Source organism: Pollachius pollachius, assembly GCF_949987615.1.
Source record: "Pollachius pollachius genome assembly, chromosome: 14".
Lineage (NCBI taxonomy): Eukaryota > Metazoa > Chordata > Actinopteri > Gadiformes > Gadidae > Pollachius > Pollachius pollachius.
In genome coordinates this window covers 15,901,540-15,911,539 of record NC_136947.1, presented here as the reverse complement: position 1 = coordinate 15,911,539, position 10,000 = coordinate 15,901,540, and the positions used below count along the sequence as shown (strand labels likewise).

The 10,000-nt window shown below is 47.9% G+C and overlaps 1 protein-coding gene across 1 annotated transcript in view; it reads right to left on the bottom strand.

The window, feature by feature from the left end:
• The window catches only part of fgf12a (fibroblast growth factor 12a), a 20,547-nt gene that overhangs the window by 8,847 nt on the left and 1,700 nt on the right, over positions 1–10,000 (bottom strand). Inside the window, exon 2 of the mRNA XM_079751654.1 lies at positions 6,694–6,797. Within this exon, the coding sequence (XP_079607780.1) occupies positions 6,694–6,797 (104 nt within the window). The remainder of the gene's footprint in view (positions 1–6,693; positions 6,798–10,000) is intronic.

Genomic DNA, 10,000 nt, shown 5'->3' with positions numbered 1-10,000 from the left:
TACACAGCCTGGTGGCGTGTGTGTGTGTGTGTGTGTGTGTGTGTGTGCGTGTGTGTCTGTGTGTGTACGTGTGTGTCTGTGTGTGTGTGTGTTTGTGTGTGCGTGTGTGTGTGCATGTCTGTGTCTGTGTGTGTGTGTGTGTGTGCGCACGCATGTCTGTGTTTTTGTGCGTGCGTGTGCATGTCTGTGCGTGTGCGTGTGCATATTGGGCGAGTACACTGAAATTGGAGGCGGTGTATGGTTTCAGGCTTATGAAGCAAAACAAATAAAAACAACACCCCCCCCCAGAAAAGCAACAGAGCAAACAGTGGGAATCCCTATCAGTTGGTGTACTCTCTGCATGGCTTCCTGGTTCAGCTCCATCACAGCCTGCTGTCAATATTGGGTCCAATCTTCTAGTGTTTGGAAACGTCCCCCCCAGAGACACGCACACTGTAGGAGCCTTCATTAGGATTCTGGTGGAGGTCTAGACCCCAGCTCAGACAGCTCCTGTCTGAGCTACAAAACTCTTCTTTCCCCTCTCTCTGTCTCTCTCTCTCTCTCTCTCTCTCCCTCTCTCTCTCTCTCCCTCTCGCTCTCTCTCTCTCTCTCTCTCTTCCAATCCCAATCCCGCTGCCTCCCTCCGTCGTTTTCTCTCTGTCGATCCCTCGGTCCCCTTTCTATTTTGCAAACACGGCGTCACATGCAGACGCACACACACACACACGCATAGAAACACGTACACATTCTTACGCTGTCCCTCTCTTCGCACACACCGACACAGAGTCATATACACAGACACACACACACACACACACACACATACATAGACACACAACCACACACGCACACACGGTTGGCGCACCCCAAAAGCATTTTAAATCCATCCTCCCGTAATTTCCACCCTTCCCGCCGGTCCTCTTTCTCGCTCTCCTCCCCTCTCCACGCCTCCTATGGCTGGCTGGGAGCGCTCCTCCCCTCGCCACGCCTCCTATGGCTGGCTGGGAGGGCTCCTCCCCTCTCCACGCCTCCTATGGCTGGCTGGGAGGGCTCCTCCCCTCTCCACGCCTCCTATGGCTGGCTGGGAGCGCTCCTCCCCTCGCCACGCCTCCTATGGCTGGCTGGGAGGGCTCCTCCCCTCTCCACGCCTCCTTTGGCTGGCTGGGAGGGCTCCTCCCCTCTCCACGCCTCCTATGGCTGGCTGCGAGCGCTCCTCCCCTCTCCACGCCTCCTATGGCTGGCTGCGAGCGCTCCTCCCCTCTCCACGCCTCCTATGGCTGGCTGCGAGCGCTCCTCCCCTCTCCACGCCTCCTATGGCTGGCTGGGAGGGCTCCTCCCCTCTCCACGCCTCCTATGGCTGGCTGCGAGCGCTCCTCCCCTCTCCACGCCTCCTATGGCTGGCTGCGAGCGCTCCTCCCCTCTCCACGCCTCCTATGGCTGGCTGCGAGCGCTCCTCCCCTCTCCACGCCTCCTATGGCTGGCTGGGAGGGCTCCTCCCCTCTCCACGCCTCCTATGGCTGGCTGGGAGCGCTCCTCCCCTCTCCACGCCTCCTATGGCTGGCTGGGAGGGCTCCTCCCCTCTCCACGCCTCCTATGGCTGGCTGGGAGCGCTCCTCCCCTCTCCACGCCTCCTATGGCTGGCTGCGAGCGCTCCTCCCCTCTCCACGCCTCCTATGGCTGGCTGGGAGCGCTCCTCCTGCACCACTCGCTACACTCTACCAGTGACATCAGAAAGATGCAGCAAAACGAGTGCATGATTGAACGAGGGAAACAGGGGCCACGGGGTGCTACAGACAATGTAAAACCACGGGTTTGCATCTTGTGGGCGTGTGTGTGTGTGTGTGTGTGTGTGTGTGTACACAAAAACTTGCTTCTGCTGGTGTGTGTGTGAACTCGAAGGACACGTTGCCAAGTAAGTTGCCGCTGTAAGCAGCTGTGTGAGTGAGTGTGTGTGTGTGTGTGTGTGTGTGTGTGTGTGTGTTGTGTGTGTGTGTTGTGTGTGTGTGTGTGTGTGTTGTGTGTGTTGTGTGTGTGTGTGTTGTGTGTGTGTGTGTGCGTGTGCATGTGTGGGTTTGTGTGTATTTATGCGTGTGACACAGTGTGTGTTTTTGTGTATGCATGTGTGTGTGTGTGTCCATGTGTGTTTTTGGCAATCTTTTGTAACATGCCCTGTCGATTTTTCGATTCAAAGTGTTTTTATGCCCCAAAGTGGAGAGAGAGAACGAGAGAGAAAGAGAAAGTGACCGATCGAGAGATCGAGAGAGAGAGAGAGAGACACTCACAGAGAGACACAGAGAGACACAGAAAGAAAGAAAGAGAGAGACAGCGAAAGACACAGAGAGACACAACAGTGGTTACTGCTGTGCTGTAAACTAGGTCATGGTTAGACGAGTGTTATAAATAATGGAGAAGAAGACTTCAGTAGAAGCTGAGCACCCCCACGCATTCCCTCTCCAAACCCATCGCTGCTCCATTATCATCCCGCTGGTTCGTGACTGGAGAGACACAAACCACTCTGCAACACCGACACGGAAAACCTTCAAAGCGTTTTACTCTGTATTTGGGATTTAAGTGAGGTGCTCAATCTGCAGCGAAGGCGCAACATTTACTCAACTTGATTTGTAATCCTTTCTCCTGCTTTATCGTTAGATAATGTACAATGTACAATGTACAATCACTATTTGGTAACTGTCGAAGCGTACATCAAAGTGAAATTTAATCCCCGAAGGAAACAAAATCATATCTCCATATGTTTTCACTCAAAAAAGGTTATGTTTAATAATGCATTCAGAATAAAGCACCCTGCCTGCATGAGTTACAAACAAACACGAGAGAGCTTGTTCCTAGAGTATATAAGCTCTGTGAGGTGGAAGAGAAGGATATCCCTCAGTAATGACCTCTCATGGGACACAGACAGCGAGAAAGAGAGAGAAAAAGAGAAGAGAGAGAGATACTGAGATGTGAGAGCACCGGACCGGCTGCAGAACAAGCGGTGAGATCATGACATTGTTAGAAGAGGTATTACAGGACAACTGCCACATCGAGAACCACCACATGGTCAAACCTTCACACGGACATTATGCAAAAAGGACTTGCTAAAAAAAGAACAGAACTGTATGTGGACAACCTCCCCAAGGCCAACCTCAACATAAAGCTACAAATATAAGTACCGTATAAGCAAGATCAGTAGAGGAGATAAAACCAATTATGATGACGTAGGGCAAAAATAAAGTATGTTTTTCCTCTTTACCGTCAACTATAGGCCAAGGATAAACTAAATATCAAAGGAACCTGTTTATGTCTCTCGAAGGTCGGTAAGCCAACACCCCCCCCCACCCTGTACATCCGTCCTACCACCCACACGTTGCGTGCCAGCAAGGGCTTGCTAATTTCCCATGGTGCACCTCTGAGAACCCCAAGCTGAGCGCACCCTGCCTGGTTTTAATTAAAGTGGCCCGTTACTGTGGAAACGTCACAGTAACTAAATGTGTATTTGACAGTCCCTCATCCATCTTACTGCCTCACTCATGCTGACTGTTTGTAATCAATGTTTCCCGGTCCTGCCGGTCGATACGATGATCCGGAACAGGGGTTCTCCACTGGTGGGTGGAGAACTCTGAGTGGGTTGCAGAGCATTAATCCAGACATTCATCTTTAGAAGGAAACCCACAAATGAGCTAATGTGTCAAGGTGCGTTCATGTTTCAATGGCTGAATCTTTCATTTAGTTAAGCCCCAAGTGTTACAGCATTTTTGTAAATGCATAAAGGTATTGTTGTTTACTTCACTAATTGTCAATAGATATTGTATTTATTTCTGCTTATTTATTTTACTATTTATATTTTCAAGAGATCTTCTCTAATCCAAGGCCTGTATGGAAATGACGCGGACGAGGAAGATGATGAGGATGTTGATGATGATGATGATGATGATGATGATGATGATGATGATGATGATGATGACGGTAATTACAATAATGGGGTAAAAAGTCAGTCAGGCCACAAACTATATATAATCCGGCCAGTTAAACATAACCATAGCAGTGGTGTTGGTCACTGACCGGGAGCCGTGCCCAGCTATAATCCAATTGACCAATCCAACATGGCACAACTCATTTTCGTTTTATTGACTGAGTCAGACCTATAAATAAAATAAAAAACAGTCCTATACATTATGCCGTGCGTCTTAAAGTGCGTCAGGATGCTATGCAACACAACCCAAGACACACGTAGCACTTCCTACACCCACAAACGTGATTCAGCTTGGTCGATTAAAATAATTATACTTTAATGAGAGAGAACTGGGTGGTGGAAAGTTATTCTCTCCCTGCACAGAAAGGTATAGAATTATAAAGTAGATTCACTTTGCCTTTGGTGAAGAACGACTCTGTTGACTTGGAAAGCTCATCACCGCTGCACTCATTCCAGTTTATTTCAAATATCTTGTGATGACACGTTGAGGTGCTCTCAGTACGGTGTGCTTTCGGTGGGGGGGATCTGGCTCTTCTGAGAGATCGTTTCAACGCGGTTATTTAAATCGGGTTCGCCTTTCAAGCATGAACGTCTCCCGATTCGCAAGCAAATAATTTGCTCCGACATGTTTGACGACGGTCGTGCCGCAGTCTTACACCGAGACCAGCTTTGATCACTCGCAGCACTATGAATAATTCTAATTTCTATTTTAAGAGAGACAGCTCATTTGACAATAAGTGTTATGGGTTTTGGTTGATTTGTAGCTTCATTGAAGCCCGCCCCAATAGCTGGCTGTGGATCATTATGTCACTAGTGCAGCTCCCTGCTGTCAAATCCTTCTGGGAAATGTGGAATTTTTTCAGTCCTGTATTACTTGTGTAAAAGCGTGACTTGTCTGTAACTGGATTAGGGATCCTGAGGCTTGAGGTTGCATAACCTCCCCACTGAGTCTGTTTCTATGATCCCTGTTTCATCGCCGTCATCATATCGCTCTCTTCCTCTCTTTCTCTCTGTCTCCCACTATCTCTCTCTCTCTCTCTCTCTCTCTCTCTCTCTCTCTCTCTCTCTCTCTTTCTGCTGAATACCTCTCCCCCTCTTTCATTGCATCACATTAATGTAAACCAGTTCCAGGTTCTGCAGCTGCAGGCCTTTTTATGTGCTTGTCATTATGGCGGGCAGCCTTATATATCCTATCTCAGGAGCCCACGTCCTCCCTCCAGCCGGCCCCTAACCGCCCGATGCTGCCTTCTGGAGGCCATTATACTGAGGGACACCACACGGATGAGGATTGGCGTCTTCAAATGGACCATCATTTACCCATACGTATTTGCAGATTCAACAAAGCATGCCTAAAAAAGAACTGTGAAATGATCTTAAAGGAGCAAATTACATTCCTTCAAACTTCAGGCGTTTCCTGTTTTACTCTGAAGTGTCAGGTTTGAGGAAATGAGATACAGAGTAAAAGGGAGAGTAAACATAATATAATATAGACTGATTGAATTTAATATAATTTAATCAGGAGTTGTATCTGCTTATAATCAGTGTTGGGAACGTTACTTTAAAAAAGTAATTAGTTACAGTTACTCACTACTCGTTCCAAAAAGTAACTGAGTTAGTAACTGAAATTACTCTATAATAAAAGTAACTAGTTACAAGGAAAAGTAACTATTTGCGTTACTGTGAAAAAAAGAAAGTTGCTATATGTCAAAGAATTTGGATTTTTCTGAGCAGTTTTAACTTGGCCTTAATGTGTTAAATAGTTGAACTGCCCATTCAAGGCCCTGATATGCTCAAACATACTCGTTGCTTCAACGCCGGAGGTAAAAAACCCGAAAGACGACAGTTTAAACCGTACTTGGAGCGGCGTTTCTGGACAAGACTGGGTTGAAAATGATTAACCAGCTGATCAACTGTAAATATCAGCTGATCGCGCACCTGTAATCTAAACAGAGAGGCGTGCGGAGTTACGTAACCATGACAACAACTGTTCATCAAAATAATTTCAGTGTGGAACGTAAAACATTCCGAAAACGATATGAAAACGATAGTGTGGACGGCGATCATTTTCATTGCAGGTGTGCGTTTTTACATTTGCCCGGTTTAGTGTGGATGGGGCCTGAATTTCAATTTGCTTGGTTGCAAAGGCTGTGGAAGATCTGCCGAATACTACAGAAAATGCCAACTTTTCATCAGATTGAAATAGTAATTAGTTAGATTACCCTGTTACTGAAAAAATAACGGCGTTACCTAACGCGGTTCTTTTAAACGGCGTTATTACCAACACTGATTATAATGTGGACAAAGAAAGTCCCCTGTAGCTCTTTTATCCTGAATGCGGACATGAGGATTTGTTTCAATAGCATGAGCGCTTAGCTTTGGTGTCAAATCCAAACAAGCTAATGCTGGGGAGAGAACAATGGGGTGGCCGATTATTGCTGCGTTCAGAACTGCAGACCATCATCATCATCCTCCTCATCATCCTCATCATCGTCACAAACACAGCACAGCTAGTGTTCAGAGACAAGAGGGTGCTCGTAATATTGCAGTCTAATGCTGGGGTTGTTAGTTGTCAGAAGGGAACACTAAGAGAGCACGGAAATATACTAATTTTGAATGTATATTAACATTTTCACCCTGAGACACACCTACACTGATAGTCTTATTAACACATAGACGCACACATGTCATGCACATACACACACACATTGACACGCAAACACACACACTTTATGAAGCCAACTCACCGATCTGTAGAGCATGCCTTCACCGTTCATGCCGATGTAGAAGCCACTCTTCAGCCCCTGGATGGCCACGACTCTCAGACCCACAGGGATGAGGTTAAACAGGGCTGCAGTGGGCGAGAGATAGTGATAGAGCATGAGGGAGGGAGAGAGAGAGAGAGAGACCGTGATGGATAATGAAAGAGGGAGAGAGAGAAAGAGAGACAGTGATAGAGCATGAGGGAGGGAGAGAGAGAGAGTGTGATGGAGAATGAGAGAGGGAGAGAGAGAAAGAGAGACAGTGATAGAGCATGAGGGAGGGAGAGAGAGAGAGTGTGATGGAGAATGAGAGAGGGAGAGAGAGAGAGACGGTGATGGAGAATGAGGAAGGGGGAGAAAGACAGTAATGGAGAATGAGAGAGGGAGAGAGAGAGACAGTGATAGAGCATGAGGGAGGGAGAGAGAGAGACCGTGATGGAGAATGAGAGAGGGAGAGAGAGAAAGATAGGACGTGATGGAGAATGAGAGAGGGAGATCAGGAGAAAGAGAGACAGGGATTAAGAATGAGAGAGGGAGAGAGAGACAGTGATTGGGAATGAGATACGGAGAGAGGCAGTGATGGTTAATGAGAGAGAGAGAGAGAGAGAGAGAGATAAAGAGATTAATAGTGATGGAGAAGGAAAGCGGGATAGAGAGAGTGGGGAAGAGTGAGACCCCCGGGTCAGTCAGGAGAACTTACGGTCAAAAGCATATACCAGACAGAGGGGAAGTGCACCTAGCAACAGAGAGTTACAAGGAGCAGATAAGACATTCATTTCAACTACCGTTTTTGCAAAACCACCATCAGTCTGATATGTGTGTCTCAGGTGTCAGTGAATCGATAGAATACGGGAGTCAGCGGGTGGGGGACTGCGCTGTCACGATGTAACACCCCGTTCTCTTCATTACGGGGTGACAAGAGGGGGCCGACAGAACTGATAGTGCCGCCGCTGTGGGAACACCGGCCCCTTCGGTGGTGGACGAGGAAGGAGTGTGGGTGACAGGGGTTTAGGATCTCAGTCTCTCACAGACATCGGTGAGGGGGTGAGAGAGCAAGGGGATCAGATACAGGGTTCAAAGGCCCAATTCGATTCTCAAGCAATGAATATCGACGTGGCGCTTTGGCATGTTGAGGGCTGTAAATCTGGCCCCTGGTGAGCGGAGTGGACCATGCACTGAGCTCCGATTGCGTTGCTTCTACCGCAGATCTTCTTATGTACCATTAAGGCAGGGGACAGTGAGTTCAATGGTGCTCTATTAATACCTTTTATTTTTGTTCTTTTGTTCTTCTTCTTCCCTGCCCACCCGTCCCCCTGCCCTTATTGTTGTCTTTTATGTACATGAGGACGTTACCGCCATCTCTCATTCTGTTTTCAATTAAGGAGAGTCTGTTCTGTCATCGATCAGTGTGTGCTCGTCCAGCTAAGATTCCCTTGCTCTGCCTCTCGCTCGGTGGATTTCTCCGTCTCTTCAGCGAGTCCACAAGGCAATTTGTACTGCGGCAGCTGGAAAAATAAATCGGTGCCGACCTTATGACAACAACAACAACAACAACAGCAGCAACAACAACACCGGCAGCGAGAAAAATCATCTTTATTGATGAAGTCCGCTGAGTTCACCAGTCAAGCGGACAACAAAGAACAGCTTGGCGTAATGGCCACTCTGGGTGAGTCGCAGTCAAACAGAAATATAATGCACTGCACAACTCTGTGCAGGGGGAGATTGCAGCCCTTCACAGTTCCCAGTCAATGCACTGAAGACAGGGGACCCGAGCCGTCAGCTAGGTCACCCCGCAAACGTCCGAACCTTTCAATCGTGCGGCTCCAGCCGTTCATCAACTTGGTCGGAGGAGGAACCGTGAGCAGAACAGGAGAAAAGCCGTCGTTAAGCTGATGAATATTCAGAGGGAGGACGGCGAGTCCTTCATAATAAGTCAAGTCTATTGCCCAGAACTTGCCTCCACAGCCCCCTTACGTGGATGGAGCTAAGAGATTCTATTTTGTGAGACGAATGGGGTTAAACCGCATCAAATCCCCCCTCATCACCAATTACTTCAAAGGAGCGCTAATCGGCTTGGAGGAATTCTTGAAGGTAAAGCAGGGCTGCTTGATGTGGGATATATGTGGCCTGATTAGTCGTTTTATCCCTTGCAGGAGGCTTTAGCCTGGAAAGGAAAACGGTAGCATTCTGCAAATGCCGAAGGCACCTCTCAGCCAGGTCCCAGAGATGGCTCCAAGAGTGGGATGTGTTCACCATGTGTTTGTGTCACACATGTCAATCCTTCTCCTTCAGGGTTAAGGACAAGGTTCCTGCGATCGGGGATTCTAGTTATTAAGTAAATGGTGGGAATGAAGTGAGTGAGTGAGCCTTATTTCTCGCCATCGACCATTGAGTCATAAATGGAGCGTGAACTTCCCCTGGCCGGGCAGTCTTCCGGTATGTACCATGGGTTTATTTTCTTCCAACGGATTCAATATTGTGTAGGTAATTACTGCAGGGGATCAACCGACGGACTAGAATTAAATTATGGGCTGCTGACTCAAAATTGTACATGGATGTTAATTAATATAATGGTGCTCCATCAAGTCTGCCTTTGATTAACTGCCAATCCTGCCAGGTACCCATGTAGAGCATTACATCTACGACAGTGTATGTTTTGCAGCTGAGCTGTTCCAAGGGACATTCAGTTCCAGTGCATTGTTAAAAAACGTGTACCCATATCATCTAATCAGCATTGTATATCTATACAAAGATGATGCATCTATTTATAACACTTACAGCATTACAACTGTATTGTTCAAAGTGTATTTTTATTGTGTTTTCATGTAATGCTTGCTCGGCACAGGTTGCTTGGTGAAGGTAGTGCGTGGAATCGGTGTGAACAAAGGAACTAAATAACAGGTTTAAAGCGAGGAAAGGTCACACCTAGTATGCAGACAGTGCAGTGGCCCCCGGCCCGGCCCCCTGTTACCACGCCTCGGCGCTAAACGATCCTGTCCGTCAGCTGCGTGTGTGCGCTGCGGGTCACGGGTTACATGCTTTCAGGACGGGACAGGGGGGCAGGGAGGGGCGGGGTTCATCTATTATTCTAATCACCGCACAGCACAGCGATCAATAGGCGAGGGGGCCGGGCCTGAATACTAAGCCTCCACCGTCCCAGTCCAGGGTCTTTCTCCTCGTTCTTCAACGGTTCTTCTTCCCCGGTCAACGTCTCCAACGGCTCTCGGCTCACTCCGTCGGCTGGTTCCATTTTCTAACTTTGGCTCATTTCTCTGTTCTGTGTTCTTTTTTA